Source organism: Arachis ipaensis, chromosome B10 (genome assembly GCF_000816755.2).
Source record: "Arachis ipaensis cultivar K30076 chromosome B10, Araip1.1, whole genome shotgun sequence".
In the NCBI taxonomy this organism is placed as follows: Eukaryota; Viridiplantae; Streptophyta; class Magnoliopsida; order Fabales; family Fabaceae; genus Arachis; species Arachis ipaensis.
Window position 1 is genome coordinate 124,232,322 of NC_029794.2, and position 22,830 is coordinate 124,255,151.

Genomic DNA, 22,830 nt, shown 5'->3' on the forward strand with positions numbered 1-22,830 from the left:
AGTTTATGGGTACTTTTGTCAGCATTCATAAATTTCATGGGTACTTTTGGTAGTTTTTCCAAAAATATAACAAAAACCAACCATTCTCTAAAATTAAAGCATAACCATAATCAATACTAATATTGTCTAAAAATACCAAATATTTAAATCAATACAAATAACACAATATTATGCATTAATCTAAAGTCTTATGCATTTTAAACATAAAATATTTACTTATAATCTTATAATAACTAATAACACAATATATTAAGGTTTACAATATTTAAATTCCACATAAGAATAGCCATCATCCATCACTAATAACACAAAATATTAATTGTGTATGATGACCGGGCCACCAGACCGAATTCGGGTGACCCGAGCTATGGCCCGGACCCGACCCGAAATAATGACCGGGTCTATTTTTGAGACCCTTATCCGGCCTTAGACCCGATGAAATCACACTAAATTAGCCCCTAAAGTGTTTGGGGCCGGGCCGGGTCTTCAGACCGGGCCGGGCCGTGTACACCCCTAGTCATATCCCTTTTTCTTTAAAGAAACACAGCTTCAGAATAAACAAATAGAAAAAGAGAACGGAAATGGAAACAGGGAAAGCAGGGAAGAGATAGTGAAATCCGAGAAAACAAAGAGAAAGAGAGGGAAGAGTGCCGGTGGAAGGGGGGAAGACGCACCGGAGCTCGTGGGCTATTCCGCCGCTCTTCGTCACGGCTGAGGCTGTCGTCGCCGCAGATGCGTCCGTGCCGTTGTGTGTTGCCGTCAGAGGAAGAGGAGCGCGAACCAGAGCCATGCAAGGGAGGAGCAAAGCACGCACAGGGGAGAAGCCACTGTTGCCGTTGCATCTTGCCGCCGCTGCCACTGCTGAGGTCACCATCGTCGTCCTCACCGCAAGCAGAGTCACCGCCATCCATGGTGGAACTGAGGACAGAGAGTGCCCGAAGAGAGGAGACTGACAGAGGAGGAGTGCGACGTGAGGAAGGAGACGATGTTTACGTCACTGCCGCCAAATCTCACCACTGCTGCTGGAGCCTCTGGCCGTCGGGACCGCCTTTCTTACCACCGCTGATGAAGCTCATCGGAGTTGCTCAAAGGTTACTATCGCTCTACTTGGTTCTGTTGGAACCTGCGTTGCTGCGGGTGTGGTTGCCGAAAACTGCCACCGGAACCCATGTCTTCTGGATTGGTCGGTTAGATGGTATGCAGCAATCGTGTAAGCCTTTGGTTGTTCAAGCTGGAACCTTTTCCAAACAAGTGAGAATAAACAACACTAAGAGGAGTTTGCAAGTTGCCCCTAGTATTTTTTATTCGTCAATTTAAGACATTCACAGTGATGATGGTGGATACGGGTTCTGTGTCAAGAAGTGTTGGTTCCCTTGTGAATATGATGCCAGAAAAAGATGATGATGGCCGGTTTGCAAGTGGAGGGTGGAAAAGTGAGGATGGAAGGCTTAGTCGTGGTATTCAAGCTTCAGATGGAAGAGAGTAACGATGGAGAATTTTTATGATATTAAAACATTGAAGATTGGTGGTCATTCAGTATGCTTATTTGGAATATTTGATGGTCATGGTAGTTCTGGTGCTGCAGAGTATTTGAAAGAGCATCTCTTTGATAATCTCATGAAGCATCCAAATTTTCTTTACTGGTGCCAAATTGGCTATAAGTGAAACGTATCAAGGGACTGATTCTCAATTTCTGGATTCTGAAAAAGACCCTTTCTGGGATGATGGCTTGACGTTAGGATTTTTGCCAGTAAAGAATTTTAATAAAACAGTCGCGTTGTAGATATAGTTTCTAAACCAACAAAAATCCCTTCGTACAAACGTTTTGGTTGTCACAAGTAACAAACCCCTTAAAAATTGATAACCGAAGTATTCAAACCTCGGGTCATCTTCTCAAGGAACTGCAGGAAAGTATGGTCTTATTATTGGTTATGGAGATTGTAAATTTGGGGTTTTGAGAATGAAGAGTGAATAGTTTAATTAGCAAATAAAGTAAATGAAGAACAAGTAACTTAAATAGCAAGTGAAATAAATAAATGACTATAAATAAACTTTTGGCAAGGTATGAGAAATTATAGGTCCTATCCTGGCTATCCTTATCAATGATGATAATAATTGAATCTTAATTCCACTTCGTTAGCCTTTACTAATATAAAGGAAGTTCAAGGGATTAATTGGTTTGATCTTCGGATCCTATTTATTTCCTAAGAAAAGATTGGGATTATTGAAGTTCAATTCAATTAACAAGATAACAATTATCAATCGTGTTTGAGTTTGACAACTCCTGAGTTACTGATTTCTTAACCAAAACTAAAAGGAGAGGTAAATCTACTAGAATAAAAATGTCTTCAGAGTAAAAGCAACAATAGCATAAATAAAAGAAATCAATATTAAACTGAAATACCTCAAATAACATTAATAAAAGAGTGATCTGTAACATGAAAGGATTCATAAAGTAACTTCCAAAAGTAAATAAAAGGAATATTGAACCTGACAAAAAGAGATAATCCTGAAAGCGAATAAAAATCCTAAATCTAAATCCTAATCCTAAAGAGAGAGGAGAGAACCTCTCTCCAAACTAAATCTAAATCATGGAAAGTAACTAAATTGGCGAGCTCCCCTTTAGTGTATGCATTCCTCCACTTTATAACCTCCAATCTGTGTTTTCTGCACTTGGATCTGGGCCAAAAGGGCTTCAGAAATCGCTGGGGGTGTATCCTGTAATTTCTGGTGCGTGGCCTCTGTCACGTGTCCACGTGGGTCACGCGGTCGCGTCATCTGGAGTTTTTCTTGTCACGCGGTCGCGTCGTTCACGCGTTCGCGTCGTATGCGATTTGCTCAAGTCGCGCGGTCGCGTCAGTCATGCGGCCGCGTCGCTGCTTCTTTGCTCTTGGCACGCGATCGCGTCGTCCATGCGATCGCGTGGATGCCAGTTTCTTCAAGGACTCCGTTTTGTGCTTTCCTTCCGTTTTTATATGTTTCCTTTCCATCCTTTGAGTCATTCCTGCCTTAGAAGATCTGAAACTACTCAACACACTAATCACGGCATCGAATGGAAATAAAGGTAATTAAAATAATTAATTTTAAAGTATAGAAAACATGTTTTTCACATACATCACATAATAAGGAAGGAGAAGTAAAACCATGCAATTAATATGAATAAGTGGATGAAGGATTGAAGAAATCACTCAAATTAAGCACAAAATATATCATAAAATATGGGTTTATCAACCTCTCCACACTTAAACAATAGCATGTCCTCATGCTAAATCCAAGGTAAAGAGTAAGGTAAGATTAAAGTGGTGGAATGTTATGCAATGCAACCTATTCTAAATGCAACTACCTAAATGAGTCATGCAAAAAATGTTTCTACCTACTTGGTTAAAAGCAAATAAGTTCTCCAAGACAAACATAAATCAGATTTCACTAATTCAAATTATACAATAAGAGACAAGTAAACTTGTAAGAAGATCGCTCATGAAAGCAGGGAACATAGAATTAAGCACTGAACCCTTACTGGTAGTGTATATCACTCTAGTCTCTCAAGTGTCTAGGGTCAATCAGTCTACTCTTCTTTAATCATGCTTTCTAAACCTTGTTCTTCATCTAATCAATCAACAAATATTTAATGTACCAATGCAAACATCATGAGGTCTTTTCAAGGTTGTAATGGGGCTGAGGTAAAGGTAAGGATATATGTATGGCCAAGTGAGCTATAACATGAATCTTTAATTAACCTAAGCTTTCACCTAATATACATATACTCTATATACTTTTAAATTCATGCCTAGCTACCCATAATTCCCACTTTTGTATAATTCCCATACTCATGTACCAAATTTTCTTTAATTTTTATCACATGTGCATTGATCTTTTATTAAACTTAATATTGGGGTAATTTTGTCCCCTTATTTATTTATATATATATATATATATATTTTTTTTTGAATCATAAAAGCAAACATAACTCATCAATGCACATGGATTTTTCATTATTTTTCTATTTTGATTTTTCATGAGTAGGTTTCCAAATTCCCAATATTCAAATAAATTAGAAACATGATACATTCCCTTATTAACCCATGTTCCCACAGTTTCCCCATACTTAATTAACACACTATCTTAAGCTAACCAAAGATTCAATTGGGATATTTAATTATTTTTCTGCTTAAGGCTAGTGATGTGGTAAAATACAAAATAAATGGGGATTAAAAGGCTCAAGGTGGCTGAGAAGGGTGATTTAAAGGGTAGGCTTATTTGGGATAAGTGAGCTAAAATCAAATAATGGCCTCAATCATATGCAAGTATGTAAATACACTAAATATTGGACATATAGAATGGAACAAAGCTAAGATTGCAATTATAGAGAAGAAAACACACAAGAATAAAAATATTATGGTTAAATAGTGTAACCATATAAATAAGCTCAAAATCTCACAGGTTGTGTGTTCTTTGGCTCAAAAACCATGTTCCACATATAACTTCAAACAAGTTTTAACATAATTTTTTTTTCAATTTAAATTAGTGAAAATTTTCAAAGATAGGGTCTTAAAAGAATTTTATTACTTTAACCAAGTAGTAACTAAATGCAAAAAATCAAACAAATATGCAAATACAATAACTAATTTAACAAAGAAACTTTAAACATTGGTGTTGAAACAGAAAGGTACTAACCCATGGAGATCGGTATCGACCTCCCCACACTTAAAGATTGCACCTTCCTCGATGCATGCTAAGATGTGCAAGTGGACGGGTGGCTTCAACTGATGCTTTTCTCTATAGAATGTGCAGATTGACTTGCCTGTTTCCCCATGTAAACGTCTTCCGGTTCTCTTCCGGGTGGCCATCCTGAAAGAAAAAGGGAAGAAGAGTAACCCAGAAATAAATATAGAAAAATAAATACAGTATGGGTGGGTTAATGCCAAATAATAAGGGTCTCAATTACATGGTAGCTACAACATGCAAGTGAGAAAACAATAGAAGCCATGGCATGCCAGTGGTACAAAATGTACAACAATGGGGAAGAGAGTGGGGAAGGAGAGATAATATAAATTCATGTCAATGCAAAAGTAATACAGATATAAAAGATTGGCATTGATTTAAATAATATTACTTAATCAGAATTAAACAAGTCATTAAGCACCAAGAAAATACCAGAAAAGATGTAACAGTTGAATAAGAACATTTGAACACCAATGGTAAAATAATAAATTTAAAAAAATAAAAATATGCAATGAATGAAAGTATGTAAATAAATAAAATAAAATAAAAGATAAGAAGAATGAGAAGGGAAGGAAATAAAGTAAGAAAGAAAGAAGAAAGAAGAAAAAAATAGAAGAAATTAGGATTAGAGAAGAAAAGATAAGAAAATTGGCACTAATCTGGATAGGTTGTGTGACGCTGGTGACGCGGTCGTGTGGGTAACGCGGTCGCGTGGTGCGCAATAAGGTCAGGCGACGCGGACGCGTGGGGCACGCGATCGCGTGACTTGATTTGTGCTAGTGGCGCGAGTGCAGCCTCGTGGTCGCACAACTCTCTGTTCAAAACTTAGTATTGCCGAAATCCAGGGTGACGCGGTCGCGTGGTTGACACGATCGCGTGAGTGGCCATCATGGGGATATGACGCGTCCGCGTGGTAAGGCGTGTGCGGTCAGCACCAGTCCAGCACCACTCTCGCACAACTTTCGGTCGTGCACCCTTCGTACGTCGATTTCCAGGTCACGCGGCCGCGTGAGTGACGCGGTCGCATGGGAGCCATTTTTCCCACATGACGCGGACGCGTCAGCGACGCTGCCGCGTCGCGTGCGTGCTTCTCTTTTTTTTATGCATGAAAAATGCAGAATGCAGTGTTAATATGAATGTTATGCAAAACTCCAGGTTCAATATAATGGAATAAAATAAAACTCAAAAACAAATAAAACTAAATAAAAATGAAAAAGGACGATCATACCATGGTGGGTTGTCTCCCACCTAGCACTTTTAGTTAAAGTCCTTAAGTTGGACATTTGATGAGCTTCCTGTTATGGTGGCTTGTGTTTGAACTCATCCAGGAATCTCCACCAATGTTTGTAATTCCAATGGCCTCCGGGATCCCAAACTAGGCACGTAAAGCCTTTGAGCAGCTTCAAACAGATTCTTAGGCTCCCGGGGTGTTGGATGTCAGAACAGAATCCATGATCCCAAGCCTTGTTTTTAAATCCGCCTCCGTCTTGATCCATATTTTTTCATCCGGGTGGTTTAGAAAGTAGATTCTCACCACACTGACCAAACGTTTTCCGAGATCCATTCAATTGAGCTTGATACCAATCCGTGCACTTCAAGTTGAAGCGTGGAACCTTATTGAACCTTGTGCACCAGCTCTGAGCACGAGCCATTTCCCTCTTACTCTTAAAGCCGCAGAGAGCTCTAAGCTGGCCATTTGTTTCAAGTAAACCATATTCAAGTGAATAAGTAAAGTTAACGGTTAAGGATTATACCCACTTGAAGCTTGTATTAGGCGGTAATGGCCTTGGGGTAGGTGTTTCTGGTGGTTCTGTAAGTTCTTCTCCCTTGTGCTCTTCTGTGAATTCCTCCACTTCCTTGTAAGGTTCTTCAAATGCAACTGAGTCCTGGTCAAAGTCTTCTATGTCTTCCTCATCACTTGAGTCATAGATTGAAGGTTGAGAGAAATCTACCTCCGCGTCATCTTTGTATTCACTTGGGGAAGATTCTTCGATCTCAGAGAATTCACTTGCGGATGCAAGTTCATTACTAAGAGAGCTTGACTTGTGACTATCATCATCAAGGGAATTTGTGTCCTGGGTTATTCCGTCTAATTCTTCATAAATGACTTGCCTTGGGGATTGTGCACTGTCCTCCTTAGCATCAACTGTAACGTCCTTGACGGAGTTCTCCTCAGCTCTGGATTCCCATGGAGGTTCAGCGTCTCCTAGATCTTCAACCAACTCTTCTTCTTGTACAATGACAGCTTCTTCTACTTGTTCTAGTACGAATTCATGCTCTGTCTTGTCCATTGGAGTTTCTAATATTTCCTTCATGCTACGCTCTTCATTAGATTGTCCACATGGGGCTATGGTTGGTCCTTGAATGTTCGTGCGTCTAGAAGCTAATTGAATTACTGCCTGCTCCAGTTGCCGAATGGTTGTTTGAAGTTTATTTACTGTTGCCTTAAGGCGAACCTCTGATTCTCGGGGTGATGGATTTGGACATGAAACATAGGGAAGTGGTGGTGCTTGGGGGTGATTGGATTGGAACTGGGGTAGGAAAGGATCATACAGTGGTGAATGGTGAAAAGAAGCTTGTGAGTGTGGTGGTTTGAGGTTATGTTGAGAGGATGGTCTATAGGCACGGGGTGGGGCTTGTTGGTAGTTACAAGGTTGTCCACCATATCTATCAGTTGGGTATGCATTGTAGAATGGTTGTTGCCCATGAAATCTTGGAGGGTGTTGACGCCTAAAGGGTTGATTAGATCCTCTTGGCTCCATCCATCCTTGATTGGTCTGACCTTGATGCATATTCCTGTTGTAACTTCTATTTCCTTCAGCAAAGTTAGAACCAAACTCAAAGCGAGAGGGGTGAGAGTTCATAGTAGCAAATAAAATTAAAAAGGAAAAACAGAAATAAATAAACAAGTAAAAGAAAAATATGTACAATAACCAATAATAAGGCACACGTTAGCAGTTCCCCGGCAACGGCGCCATTTTGACGTTAGAATTTTTGGCAGTAAAGAATTTTAATAAACAGTCGCGTTGTAGATATAGTTTCTAAACCAACAAAAATCCCTTCGTACAAACGTTTTGGTTGTCACAAGTAACAAACCCCTTAAAAATTGATAACCGAAGTATTCAAACCTCGAGTCGTCTTCTCAAGGAACTGCAGGGAAGTATGTTCTTATTATTGGTTATGGAGATTGTAAATTTGGGGTTTTGAGAATGAAGAGCGAATAGTTTAATTAGCAAATAAAGTAAATGAAGAACAAGTAATTTAAATAGCAAGTGAAATAAATAAATGACTATAAATAAACTTTTGGCAAGGTATGAAAATTAGAGGTCCTATCCTGGCTATCATTATCAATGATGATAATAATTGAATCTTAATTCCACTTCGTTAGCCTTTACTAATATAAAGGAAGGTCAAGGGATTAATTGGTTTGATCTTCGGATCCTATTTATTTCCTAAGAAAAGATTGGGATTATTGAAGTTCAATTCAATTAACAAGATAACAATTATCAATCTTGTTTGAATTTGACAACTCATGAGTTACTGATTTCTTAACCAAAACCAAAAGGGGAAGTAAATCTACTGGAATAAAAATGTCTTCAGAGTAAAAGCAACAATAGCATAAATAAAAGAAATCAATATTAAACTGAAATACCTCAAATAACATTAATAAAAGAGTGATCTGTAACATGAAAGGATTCATAAAGTAACTTGCAAAAGTAAATAAAAGGAATATTGAACCTGACCAAAAGAGATAATCCTGAAAGCGAATAAAAATCCTAAATCTAAATCCTAATCCTAAAGAGAGAGGAGAGAACCTCTCTCCAAACTAAATCTAAATCATGGAAAGTAACTAAATTGGCGAGCTCCCCTTTAATGTATGCATTCCTCCACTTTATAACCTCCAATTTGTGTTTTCTGCACTTGGATCTGGGCCAAAAGGGCTTCAGAAATCGCTGGGGGCGTATCCTGTAATTTCTGGTGCGTGGCCTCTGTCACATGTCCACGTGGGTCACGCGGTCGCGTCATCTGGAGTTTTTCTTGTCACGCGGTCGCGTCGTTCACGCGTCTGCGTCATATGCGATTTGCTCAAGTTGCGCGGTCGCATCAGTCATGCGGCCGTGTCGCTGCTTCTTTGCTCTTGGCACGCGATCGCGTCGTCCATGCGATCGCGTGGATGCCAGTTTCTTCAAGGACTCCATTTTGTTCTTTCCTTCCGTTTTTGTATGTTTTCTTTCCATCCTTTGAGTCATTCCTGCCTTAGAAGATCTGAAACTACTCAACACACTAATCACGGCATCGAATGGAAATAAAGGTAATTAAAATAATTAATTTTAAAGCATAAGAAACATGTTTTTTACATACATCACATAATAAGGAAGGAGAAGTAAAACCATGCAATTAATATGAATAAGTGGGTAAAGGATTGAACAAATCACTCAAATTAAGCACAAAATATATCATAAAATATGGGTTTATCATGGCTCTACTGCTTCAATCGATGTTTTGGTTGATAACCATCTCTATGTTGCTAATGTTGGAGATTCTGGGACTATAATTTTGGCTGGTAAAGCAATTGCTCTCTCAGGATCATAAACCAAACAGAAGTGATGAACGGAAGAGGAATTGATGCGTTTAACTATTGAGCTTTGACTAAATTGAGGTAGGGGTTTTTCTTAATATCTATTTTACATTACAGAGTTGTTATAAATAGATATTAATGTGAGAAACATATGTCTATGATTATGATTGTCTTATAAATGTGGTTGTTTGCTGGACTGAATGACTGACTGCATGATTGCTATTGTAGTTTGTGATGGCTAAAAAGAAATTAGTTTGAAAGGTTATTTAGTTGATTATTATGAAAAATGATTTTCTTAGTTTTGAACCTATTTTTGATAATGTAAATGAATCGGCTTTGGAAATGATTTGGAATATGAAACTGATTTAATTTTGGAAACGGTTTAATTTTGAGTTAGTCTAACTTTATAAATGATTTAGTATTTGAGCTGGTTTGATTTTAAAAAGAGATTTATTATTGGCACTGATTCGCTTTGAAAACAATTTGATATTGGAACTGGTTGAATTTTGGAAAATGAATGAGATTTGGAAATGGTTGAGAAAAAAGTTTGAGAAATGTTTGGATGGGACCCGAAAAGGGTGGCAGAACCCAAGTTTTAGAGGAGATGCTGTCGAAATTTTATAAAATTAGAAGTTTCATTTAAAGTAGTTATTTTAAAAGGGTTTTAAGTATTATATGATTTAAAATTACCTCATTTATCAAACGAAGAGTTATGTTTTGGATTGGGAATTGTTAGTGAACGGAATGGAAAGAAGGACGATGAGAATTTTCTTTGAAATATGGTTTTTGAATGAATTTGGAAATGAGATTTGGATTGACGAATGATTATGATGTTGAGAATGTTGAGATATGATCTTTGAATTATTCATATGGCTTATGATTTTGAATTATCTGAGATACGAGGTTCCCTGGATAAAGTACCATGGCTTGCCACCACGTGTACCAGGTTGAAAACTCGATACTCTGTTGACCCTACGACGTAAGTGTGACTGGGCACTATATAAATTCCGGGGAATGTTATCCCCATTGAGCAATATTGATTATTTGAGAAAAAGCTATGCATAGACTCTTGGGGATGTACATCGGGGGACAGTCTAAGGACAATTCAGATTTGTCGGATTGGCTGGATAACCGACAGATGAGCCTTATCAGCCATAGGACAAGCATGCATCATATGCATTTGTATGCTTTGCTTGGGTTTGAACTTGTTTTGGTTTGCCTAATTGTTAAACTGTTCTTAACTGCTACTTGAACTATTTGCTATAATTGCTACATACTTGTGCTTTCCTTGTCTGTCTTGCCTGTGTTTGTCCTGGCGTTCTACATTTGAGAATGAACTTTGGTGCTGAATTAATGATTGTGTTGTTTGATTGCGTAGTTGGTTTCTGATTGAGATTTGCTTATAAGAAAGGAAATGTTTCGGATTTCAATTAGATTAAACATTGTTTCTTTGAAAAAGTTTTGAACGATTACCTACTGGTTTTTAAAGGATTCATAAGGCGATGATAATCACTGAGTTTGAAAATAATTTTCTTATTAAATATCTTCTTATGACAACTTTGAAACTCCGTGGTGAGACCATCTGGTTAGGTTCTCACCCCCTACAGCTTTACATTTTCAGGAACCGGATGAAGAAGCATTAAGAAGAGTTAAACTGCGTTTGGTTTCATATGTTGTATGAATTAGATTATTTTCTTCCCTCGTCTTTGTTATAATTAGTTTGTAAGAGGGATAGGAGTTGTATATTTTATATGTATATTATATTATAAGATATTATGTAAGGAGTCTTGTATATGAATCTATGCCTGCTTGTATTTTTCTTAAGATAAAGTATTTATTTTCCGGTTTTCAAAGAACGCAGCGATACAGTGTCGAGTGACAGGCTCCTATTTAAATATTTAGTATGTAAAGTAGTCATAATACTTCTTGTTATCAGAGTGGCGCAGCCAGAAGCGTGACATTCTAGTAGTGAGGGTGTTACATGGAGATTCGTTTTGTGAAAATAAAGTATATATAGGCACTCAGAAGTGCATGAATGTAAACTTAATTTTAAGGATATTGATCGCAATATTTTAATAAAACAGAATCCTCTTTGTAGAGTTTAAAATGTTCTTTGTAGAGTTTTTTTTTTTTTAATGAAGATTTTTGTTAATAAATATTTTATTCTTTATAAATTCATCATATATACCCTAGTTTCTGAAATTCAGACTCTCGTTATTATTATAAAGTGAAACCCTAACCCTGAAACCCTAACCCATGACCCGGTTCCGCCTTTCACCCTCAGCAAACTCAGATTTGAAAACCTGTAGCTGCTACCCCATTTCTTTTCCCATCAGCAACTCACACAAAGTTTCCTTTTCCCGGAAAGAAAGAAACAGTGAGCCAGCGGGAGGGGGAGAGAAGGAGGCGCGTCTCGTCGCCGTCGAGCTGGAGGGGGAGCTGTCCGCAGCGCCATGGCACTGCCGCCACCATGCCATGCCTCGCCGCGAGCTACCCAATCGTGCCATCGCTGTCCCGTGGAGCCATCGCCGGGCCGCCACGCGTGAGGATGCTGGGCCGTCGCTGCCTTCTCGTCGCAAAAGAGAGAGAGAGCTCGCGAACCAGGAAGATCGACCCATGCCTCACCGTCGCCAAGCTCGCGCCGCCGCTGTCCCGTTGAGCTTTTGCCGATGATTGTGCCACTATTGTCAGAGAAACCCGAGGAGAGAGAGAGAGATGACCCGATGGGAGAGAGGGGGAAGACCACCCGCGACGCTGCCGGAGCTCCCATGGCCGTCAGAGACTGCCACCTACCTCCGCCACTGCTAAGGTTCGCCGCCGGTGCGCCGTTGAAAGGAAGGCCGTTCAGTCACGCCGAGCAGGAGAGACAGAGAGATCTGAAGGTGTGCTGGGAACCCAACCACCGTGCCTGGCCACCGATCGCGTCACCGGCGTCGCCTCGGTCGGAACTGCCGCCATCAGAAAAGGGTTCTGGTCGCCAGGAGTGGTTCTGCGACTCCCGGGACCACCGCCGGAGATTCTGGCTACTTCTGCCGTCGCCGAAAAAATTGCCGGTAAGGGTTCATTCGAGGTTTCTGCCTTTTTAGTTTTCGAGATGGTTTTGATGCTGTACGGTTTTTCCAGTTGATCCGCCGGAGCTTCTGGCTGCCGCCGGAGCTGTTGCCGGGCCAGTTCGAAATCGCAGTTGCCTCATTGTGTTGTTTTGGTAAGAAATTATGTTTCGAATGATCTCGCATGAGTATTCTGTTGTGTTCGGTTAATGAATACGAGTTTTGATAACGTGGGGTAGAGTCTTAATTATTGTATGTTGCGATTAGTGTTGCTATGGTTATTGCGAATGTGACTGGAGCTGAGGTTTTGGTCGCTGTCAGTTCGGGTTGAGGCGGAAAGGACTCTGTGACGCGTTTGAGTTATGGGAATTGCATTTGAGGTAGGGGCGCTTTCCAAAAACTATATTTTTACATGTTGGAATTATTACATATGGATACTGATGTGAGAAAATGTGTATTTGGTGATTGTATCGACCTTATGTATTATTTGATTGACTCGAATGTTTATGAATGTTGGTTTGGCTGAGTTGTTGTGCGGCTTTGTGAAATGTAATGTTCTGAAGCTGATTCTTAAAATATTTGAAATCTGAGTTTAATCCGTTGAGGATTGATTTGAATTGAGTTGATTATTTTGATGATGTGAAAGATAGAATACTCTTGAAATTCAGCCTGGGTTGCTTTAATTGATTTGGTTTTGATAAATGATTTATTGTTGAACCGATTCTTTAAAGCTTTGGAAATGAGTTAAATCGGTTGATATTGAGTTGACTTTGAAATGGTTTTCTTGAGATATGCCACTGAGGCGACTGTTGGATTTAGCGTGATTTTGAATTGATTTTTGGGTTCTGGACTGTTGAAAAGGATTGAGGAACGGTTTAGTTGGGACCCGAACCGGGTGGCAAAGTCCAAGTTTTAGGGGAGATGCTGCCCAAATTTCTATAAAATCCGAGGCTTTATTTGAAATGTTATTTGGGAAATTTGGAGTTTAATGCCTTTCATATTTACTTGGAGGATTGTGAATTTATGGCTTCTTTTATTATTCTTACTTAGAACAATTATGAAAGCGATGAAGCTACGCTTTGAAAGAATTATTGAAAAGAGAATCATGATTCCTCCTTACTTTTCCGAGAAGAATAGTATGTCTTTGGGCACAAGTTATTCGAAAAGGAATTTTGCCTTGAGGCTGTTTTAAAAGGTAAAACTGGTTTATGTTTTTCTCTATTAAACATAAAGAGTGTCCATTGGAAGAGTTTTCGTGATTTTAAAAGGAAGTGGATCTCGATTGACGAACCTCATTATTTTGACGTTTTGAATAAGATTCAGAGTACCCTTTGAACTCTAGTTTAACATAACAAAAATGATTCTCTTATCAGTTTGAAACGCTTCAGGTTTAATTATGGAATTGAAGCCGGTTTTTGTTTAAGAAAAGGAAATTGTTTTGAAAGAAGTAAATGATTACGTGACTCGGTTTGGCTTAGATCCTATTTTCTTACTCAAATCAGAAAGCCAATGTTTTAATGATTTTAAATGAATTTGGCGAAATGAGATATGTTATTCTCCCCTAAAGACTTGGGACTCTGCCGAGAAACTTTGTTATAAAATCCCATTGTTGAATGGATGATTTTGAATGTTTCACAATAAATCTTTAACTTGCCATGGTTATGGAAGTTTGGAAAGAGGATGCCGAGAGTGGCATTGTTTTCAAAGGGGAATTTACCTTGAGTAAAAGTGGCTTATGAGCCTGAGATGATTTGAGAAATGAGATCTTTAAAGCCAAGGCTGAAAAGAGTTGAAACTTGATTTCAAAGTGAAATGAATTGAGAAAATGATTTATGGCTTAAATGCTGACTTTATGAATTTAATGATGTTGAATGGTGGAAGTGCCATTTTGTTGTGAGCCGGAATGGCTGTGTATGATTATACATATTGGTTGGTTCTGGATTGAACCGTGAGCCAGAATGGCTGTGTATGATATGAATATTGGCTAGTTCTGGACTGAACCGTGAGCCAGATGGCTGAGATGGATGTTGATCCATGGATGAGATTGAATGCATGTTTATGCTGAATCATTGACAAATGTGAATGTTGCACTTCCACTATCTGAGATACGAGTTTCCCTGGGTAGTAGCAGTGGCTAGCCACCACGTGCTCCAGGTCGAGACTTGATACTCTGTTGACCCTATGTCGTAAGTGTGGCCGGGCACTGTGAAAGGCCCGGATGAGCTCGCCCCCGTAAATATTCACCAGTGAGGATGATGGATATGGATCATGATTATGATCAAGTTTATGATGAGTATAACTCGAGTTGGGGATGCACGACAGAGGGACAGTCCAATGGTTAGCTACCAGGACTTGTCGGGTTGGCTCTATAACCGACAGATGATATCATCAGCCACTAGGGACAGGCATGCATCATATGCATCTACGTGACATTGTTTGGGTGTGCATATCATACTTGGTTTGCCTATGTGATTGACCTATAATCTTTGAGAAAGAGTATTTTTTGGTAAGAGGTCCATTTGGATTTGGCAGCGCCGGCACTTCATTATAAATTGGGTTTGGACCAACTGGAACGATACGGTCGAGACCTATAATTTTTGAGAAAGAGTATTTTCTGGGAGGAGGTCCATTTGGGTTTGGTAGCGTCGGCACTTCATTATGTACTGGATTTGGTTCAATTGGAACGATACAGTTGAGACCTATATATAATTTTTGAGAAAGAGTATTTTCTGGAAAGAGGTCCATTTAGGATTGGCAGCGCTGGCACTTCATTATGGACTGGGTTTGGACTAACTGAAACGATACGGTTGATACCTATAATTTTTTAGAAATAGCAATTTTTGGGAGGAGGTCCGTTTAGATTTGGCAGTGCTGACACTTCATTATGGACTGAATTTGGATCGACTGGAACGATATGGTCGAAACCTATATTTTTGGAAAAAGTATTTTTTTAGAGGAGGTCCATTTGGGTTTGGACCAACTAGAATGATACGATCAAGACCTATATTTTTTAAAAAAGAATATCTTGCAAGAGGAGGACTTCTATTACCAATTGGATTTGGACCAGATGAAACTTTACGGTCGGCACCAACATTTTTTATAAAAGAATATCTTTTGAAAAAGGATTCTCTTAAATTCTAAAATGTATCATCTACTTATATAATATTATGAAAAGGATTATTTTTTGGGAGGAGGTCCTTTTGGATTTGGCAGCACCAGCACCGGCACTTCATTATGTAATGGGTTTGGACCAGGTGGAACGATACGGTCGAGACCTATAGTTTTTGAAAAAGAGTATTTTCTGAGAGGAGGTCCATTTGGGTTTGGTAGCGTCGGCACTTCATTATGTAATGGGTCTGGACCAGCTGGAACGATACGGTCGAGACCTATAGTTTTTGAGAAAGAATATTTTCTGAGAGGAGGTCCATTTGGGTTTGGTAGCACCGGCACTTCATTATGTAATGGGTCTGGACCAGCTGGAACGATACGGTCGAGACCTATAGTTTTTGAGAAAGAGTATTTTCTGAGAGGAGGTCCATTTGGATTTGGTAGCACCGACACTTCATTATGTAATGGATTTGGACCAGCTGGAACGATACGGTCGAGACCTATAATTTTTGAGAAAAAGTATTTTCTAAGAGGAGGTCCATTTGAATTTGGCAATGCTGACATTTCATTATGAACTGAGTTTGGACCAACAAAAACGATACGATCAAGACCTATATTTTTTATGAAAGAGTATTTTTTAGGAAGAGGTCCATTTGAGTTTGACAGCACCAACACATTATTATGGATTGAATTTGGACCAATTGAAATGATACGTTTGAGACCTAAAACATCACTGTTGAAACCTACCTCAGGATTATTAATTTTAGTAGCATCTATAGTGTCGTAAACAAGTGATAGGAAAAAGAAGCAAACAATGATATGAAACAAAAGTTGAGTGAATTCCATTTTTCAAATTGATGTGTTAGTAATGCTCGAATTATCTATTTATATAGAAAAACCATATCACCTTGGGGTTTCTCTTTTGATGGAAATATAATAAAATTTAAATATTCATAGTCAATTTTTAATATCTGTAGAAAACAAAAATAATAAAACCAAAATTATTAAGAAAAAATAATTAATTTAATATTTTTTTTAACCAAAAAGAGAATGACCAACATTTGATTTTAAAGAGTTGATACTATTTTTTATGATTAGTCGATGCATTTTAATGTTAGGAATTTTCAAATTTTAAAATAAAATCAGTCAATTCATCAATCTTTAAAATAAGAAATTGAGAGTATAAGATAATTTTGACTGAAAAATTATTATTGAAAAAATTACTATAAAGTTTGTAAACCCCGCTAAAAACGGAAAATAATTAGTCAATAAATCGAATTTTAAATAGAAAAATTAAAAATACAAAACTAGTATCAAAATAGGATAGAACTCGTCAAAACGAGAATTTTGATACCAATTTCGAAAATCGGACCGGAAGGACCGAACCGGTTGAACTGGGGCACAAACCGAGCCCGTGGGTCCAACCGGACCCATAATATAAAGGAAACAACAGCCTTCTTCTTCCTCATTAGTTGCTGCAACGCCAAAACAGAATTGGAGGAAAGGGAGAGAAGCTCTCAAACCCTAACCCTTTGATCCACCATAACTCCTCCGTTATTTATTGCTATAAAACTTCAGAATTTTAAGAGTTGAGGATTGGGAGTTGTGAATTTTTGAATATTGGTGGTCAAAACTGAAAAGAAACAGATTTCAGAGGCTGTGATTTTGAGTTGTGAGGTTGCCTTGGGTGAACTAAGTGATCGGCCAAGGTATGGTTCAAGTTTCGCACGTTTAAAATTTACGGTATTGTGAAAACTTAGGTTAGAGGTACCATAGGATAAGTTGAATTGTTTGTTCTATTTAATGATTAGCCTTGTAATGTTGTTGGAATAGATTTATTGGTGGCTATATATATTGGAATTATGAGGTGTGGAAGTTATTAATGGTGTGCTCTTATATTTATTTATGATGGATTAGGATGTTTCCAAATAAAAATTTAGCTTAATTGGAGTTTTGTAATAAAAGTTATTCAAATTGAAAGGTACTAGGCTTGTTGGTTTCAAAAACAGATTTTGACTCATTTTTACTTAACTTCCAGGTAATGTAACTTCTTTATTAAAAATGATATTAACTCAGAACTAATTGAGAAAGAAACCTGGATGAGTGAAGTGTAACTGCATTAATTTTTAAAGTCATTGGATTTAACTTGAATTTTATATTAAATTTTGAATATCACATGCTGTTGCTGTTTTTCTGGTTTTATGCACTGCAGAACAGTCACTATTTTTCCTTTATTCCTAAGGCTAGAAAAATCAGAAAATTATGATCTTTGGTTTGTTAGAAATCTTATTTCAAGATTAACGCCTGGACATAAAGTTTGCGCAATTCCGAGTTCATTTGTTATATTAAAAACAGAAAAGGAAATAGAGTGTCGAGGATGTCTTAGTGATAGTCATGGGTTCGAGAAGTTAAAGTTTAACCTTCGTGTGATGTGACTGATTTAATGTTAGAGTTGGGTTGATTTTAAGATTATTCGATAATAAGAAGGTTGAGAAGAGTTTGATAAATAGTTTGGTCAGGACGCAGAAAGGATAATTAAGATGAATTATAAGGGAATGATGATGAAAAATGTGAAAGGGAGGTTGTTTATAAAAGGAGTTAACATGCCATGGCTTGATGAATGATTAAATAATGATTATGATTATGAAATGGCTTATGAATGATGATATCTGAGATACGAGTTTCCCTGGGTAAAAACCGTGGCTCGCCACCACGTGTTCCAGGTCGATTCTCGATACTCTGTTAACCCTACGTCGTAAGGGTGACCGGGCACGTATAAATTCCCGGGTATGGATAACCCCCATTGAGTGATTTATATGATGATTGAATGTAAACTCTATGCATAGACTCTTGGGGATGCGCGACGGGGGACAGTCTAAGGTTTTCGGACTTGTCGGGTTGGCTGGATAACCGGCAGATGGGCCCCATCAGCCATAGGACAGGCATGCATCATATGCATTTGTTTGTTTTGATTGCTATGCATTTCCTGGGTTTGCCTAATTGATATATATCACCTGCTATCTGTTATACTTGCTATTTGTACTATCTGCTCATTACTTGTGCGTGACCTTGTTTGGTTGCTTGTTTCTGTTGCATTGTGAATGATGGAGGGATGGAGGAAAAGTAGAAATGGTTTGGTGTTAGATTAGGATTGAAATTGAGTAAGTTAGATAGATTTAGAATACCTACCCCTGTTATAGCTTCTGTTTAGTAATTAAGTTGGATAATTGTATAACGGAGTTCTAGGATTGCCTATGGCATTCTCAGGACCGTATTTCTTATGCGCGTGGCACTTTTACCATGCTGAAAACCTCCGGTTCTCATTCCATATTGTATTGTTGTTTTTCAGATGCAGGTCGAGAGGCTCCTTGCTAGGCGTCTGGATCCTGGAAAGCGAAGTAGTCCTTGGGTGTATTTTGGTTTTCTATTTGTATATATGTATATATGTATTTAGCTTACTCTCCAAGTAACTTATGTATTAAGTATGGTAGGGTATTACATTATGGTATCAGAGCAGTTCGTTCCTATAGAGCCTGAGGGACGGACTGATTATGCCTCTGGGCATACTCTGGGTGTCTATACATGCTATTTAGGGTATCTAACTGATATATGGGGCATGAATGCTCATGAGCATGCATTTGGGACTTTGAAATACTAAACTAGAGATATTGAGACTGATCACCTTGATATCACTTGTTTGGTGTGAACAGGAACCAAATGGCGTCTCGTGGGCGCGGTCGTGAGCGTAATCGAGGTCAAAGACGGAGGGCTAATGAGGTAACCATACCAATAGATAGTTTGACCGATATTGTGACCGCAATGACGAGTGTTGCTGCTGCCATTGGTACTGTTGCTGCCGCGACCATCCGAGTAATGGATGGGATGCAACCACAAGCTGGAACTGGCAACAATGATGATAATGAATATGAAGGTGGACATAATGCTCCGAATACAGGGGTACCACTGAGTTATCTGGAGCAGGTTAACGTGGGTCAGGCAACGGGAGAAAGCTCAAGGAGGGCTGCGTGACTGTGGAAATGTTGATTCCTTAAGAGCATGACTTTTGGATACAAAAGATAAAGCAGGTAAGCATGCGCCGTCAAAAAGAGTTTTGGAGCTTTAAATTCTTGTCGACCACAAAGCCTATGATTAGTTTAATGCGCTATAAATACACCGGTTACATAGATACCCGAATATGAAGAGAGCTTTCAAACTCCAAGAGAAGGATTAACCCCAAATCCAGTAATTAGTATACTCGAACTTATTTAACAACTCAGAATTAGTGTGATACATTACCAGAGGGGTTTAGGATACGTGTAAATACAACATCGTGAAGTGGTAACGGATGCCCTGAGTAAGAAGTTTTTGGGGAAATGCTTGGATATAAATTTCGGAGAAAGGAAGGCTAGATAAGTTGGAACTTTAAATTGGATATTAAGGGAATAGCTAAAGGAGTCAAACTAAATCTATTGCAGTTTTAACACATAGCAAAGACGAAATGCAGGAAGCGTGAGGGGACGATAAAGACTTACCGAGGATGTCGAAGTCTGGCAAACGAAAGGGAACTAAGAAAGATTTATATGTTTAATGTCGAAATAGAGATTATAAAGTCAAAGACTTAAGGAGTGCAATAACGCTGATAAGGGGCTACTAAGAGTACCGAAGCCGGTTGAATCCAGAAGACACCAAGAGAGGGTTATGTGTTGAGGTCGGAAGTTGAAATAAGAAACTGTTGTTAGAAGCTTACAAGAGAAATTTTTGAAGTTACCTTGAGATTTCTAAAACCTACCACGAATCAAAGAAGATATTTTGAGCAGACAGAAATGAAGAACGAGGTGGAAATCTATGTGATTACAAGTTTAACGTATGAGAAAGAAATGAGAGACCACCAGAAACCATTCGAAATGCCACAGCCGTCGAAGGTTCTACATTAAAGGTAAAAGGGAATAGCTATCGATTTCGTAATAGATTGCCAAGGTCTAAGACAAAAGGTGATACTGTTAGGGAATCGTGGATCAAGTGATCAAGTCCGTTTTGCCCATCGGAGCAAATTACTTATTAGGAAAACCAACAAGACTATACATCAGGGAGAAGGTGAGACTCTACAGTATGCTAAACAGCCTTTGAATTAATTGGAAACTGGAACATCGAATGTCTTAATTCCTGAATTTGATAGCCGAGACAACAGAGGAAAAGTTACGCAAATTTGAGTAAAGATTCTCATTATGGGAGCCGACAAAAGAGATAGGCAGATCTAAGAAGTTAAATCCCGCCAAGTTAGCCTATTTCAAATTTTGGAGAGTATTGATGGTCAATGGCGTGCCAAATAGTTTTTGTCATACCTTTCGAACCTATTCCAACATACTCCGTATGTCGTAACTTCTGAAGCACGCCTCTAAATCAAATTCATGTCTTACAACCTAAGCCAGCTTAAATGAAAGGAGATGGACGTATCGAGTGACGAAGTCGGTTTCAAGAAACTCTGAATATGCCAAAGGACTACCCACACCTCTTTTCAGATAATTGAATCTGAATTTTAAGGGCAAAATTCATAATTTGGTGGGTAGAATGTAAACCCCGCTAAAATCGGAAAATAATTAGTCAATAAATCGAATTTTAAATAGGAAAATTAAAAATACAAAACTAGTATCAAAATAGGATAGAGCTCGTCAAAACGAAAATTTTGATACCAATTTCGAAAATTTGGCCCAAAATCGGACCGGAAGGACCGAACCGGTTGAACCGGGGCACAAACCGAGCCCGTGGGTCCAACCGGACCCATAATATAAAGGAAACAGCAGCCTTCTTCTTCCTCATTAGTTTCTGCAACGCCAAAACAGAATTGGAGGAAAGGGAGAGAAGCTCTCAAACCCTAACCCTTTGATCCACCATAACTCCTCCGTCCGGGCTCCGATCGCCGCACTGTTCGCGGCCACACGCTCAGCGTGTCGAGCTCTACCTTTCTATCCGAACAATTTCACTGGTAAGCCTCCTATTAAGTTCAGAATCCCTATCCCTCTTTCTTTGGTAAACTTGGAAACCTATGGTGAATCTTGTCCAATTTCTATGTTCTAGGTTCAAGTTAGCTTCCGGAACTTGTGGGCTCAAGCTATTGAGCATATGGGTATGGTAAGAACACCCTAACCCTAGCTCAATCTTGTTTTTGGTAATAGAAAACTGAATTGGAACATATATATGTGTATTAGGTGTAGTTTAAGAGGGTGTTTATGCATTGGACTTGAATTTGGATTACTTGGAGCTTTGTTGGTGACAAGGCTTACTTTGGGGCTATTTGATTGAGCTTGGAGGGGCTGTGAATTTGAGTTGTGAGGCTGCCTTGGGTGAACTAAGTGATCGGCCAAGGTATGGTTCAAGTTTCGCACGTTTAAAATTTACGGTGTTGTGAAAACTTAGGTTAGAGGAACCATAGGATAAGTTGAATTGTTTGTTCTATTTAATGATTAGCCTTGTAATGTTGTTGGAATAGATTTATTGGTGGCTATATATTAGAATTATGAGGTGTGGAATTTATTAGTGGTATGCTCTTATATTTATTTATCATGGATTTTGGTTGTGTTTGTTAATAAGGATGTAGAGTTGTGTTGTGGTGGTATTGCATATGCTGTAACTAATTATGTAATGGTCAGAATTGCATGAGACCAAGTTTGGGCTAAACTTGGGAATATAGGGAACTAAACTGGAAAATTTGGGACCTTTTTGTTAAATATACAATTTATGACAAATTTTTAAAGTTAGGTTGTTAAATCTGTCCTGCAGCAGAAAAGGTTAAACAGGACAGCAACTTGTTTGTCTTGCTGCGACTTCTACGAGTTGAGTTTTGGAGCGAAACTAATTTTGTTATAAAATTTGATTAACTTAATTTATTTCTCTAAAACTTCAGAATTTTAAGAGTTAAGGATTGGGAGTTGTGAATTTTTGAATATTGGTGGTCAAAACTGAAAAGAAACAGATTTCAGCAAGCTATGCATCAACTTCCAATGCTTGTAACTCTTAGAATTAAATAGCAATTGGGTTGCAACCAAGACACAGTTATTTCTGGATGATCTAGGAGTTTCCAAATCAAAATTTAGCTTAATTGGAGTTTTGTAATAAAAGTTATTCAAATTGAAAGGTACTAAGCTTGTTGGTTTCAAAAACAGATTTTGACTCATTTTTACTTAACTTCCAGGTAATGTAACTTCTTTATTAAAATGATATTAACTCAAAACTAGTTGAGAAAGAAACCTGGATGAGTGAAGTGTAACTACATTAATTTTTAAAGTCATTGGATTTAACTTGAATTTTATATTGAATTTTGAATATCACATGCTTCTGCTATTTTTCTGGTTTTATGCACTGCAGAACAGTCAC

At 38.4% G+C, this 22,830-nt stretch overlaps 1 protein-coding gene, 1 long non-coding RNA gene and 1 pseudogene across 2 annotated transcripts; 2 read left to right on the forward strand and 1 right to left on the reverse strand.

Moving 5' to 3' along the window:
- On the forward strand, positions 751-9,349 carry LOC110268485 (annotated as a pseudogene).
- On the reverse strand, positions 12,146-12,552 carry LOC110268015. The gene is made up of 2 exons (XM_021113898.1): positions 12,414-12,552; positions 12,146-12,354 (listed from the first exon to the last, which is right to left on the reverse strand). Exons 1-2 carry the CDS (start codon positions 12,535-12,537, stop codon positions 12,146-12,148), a joined length of 333 nt encoding a protein of 110 aa, XP_020969557.1. The 5' UTR covers positions 12,538-12,552.
- Positions 21,275-21,815, forward strand: LOC107621748. The gene is made up of 3 exons (XR_001615925.2): positions 21,275-21,442; positions 21,535-21,588; positions 21,666-21,815. It is a non-coding gene; the product is annotated as an uncharacterized LOC107621748 (long non-coding RNA).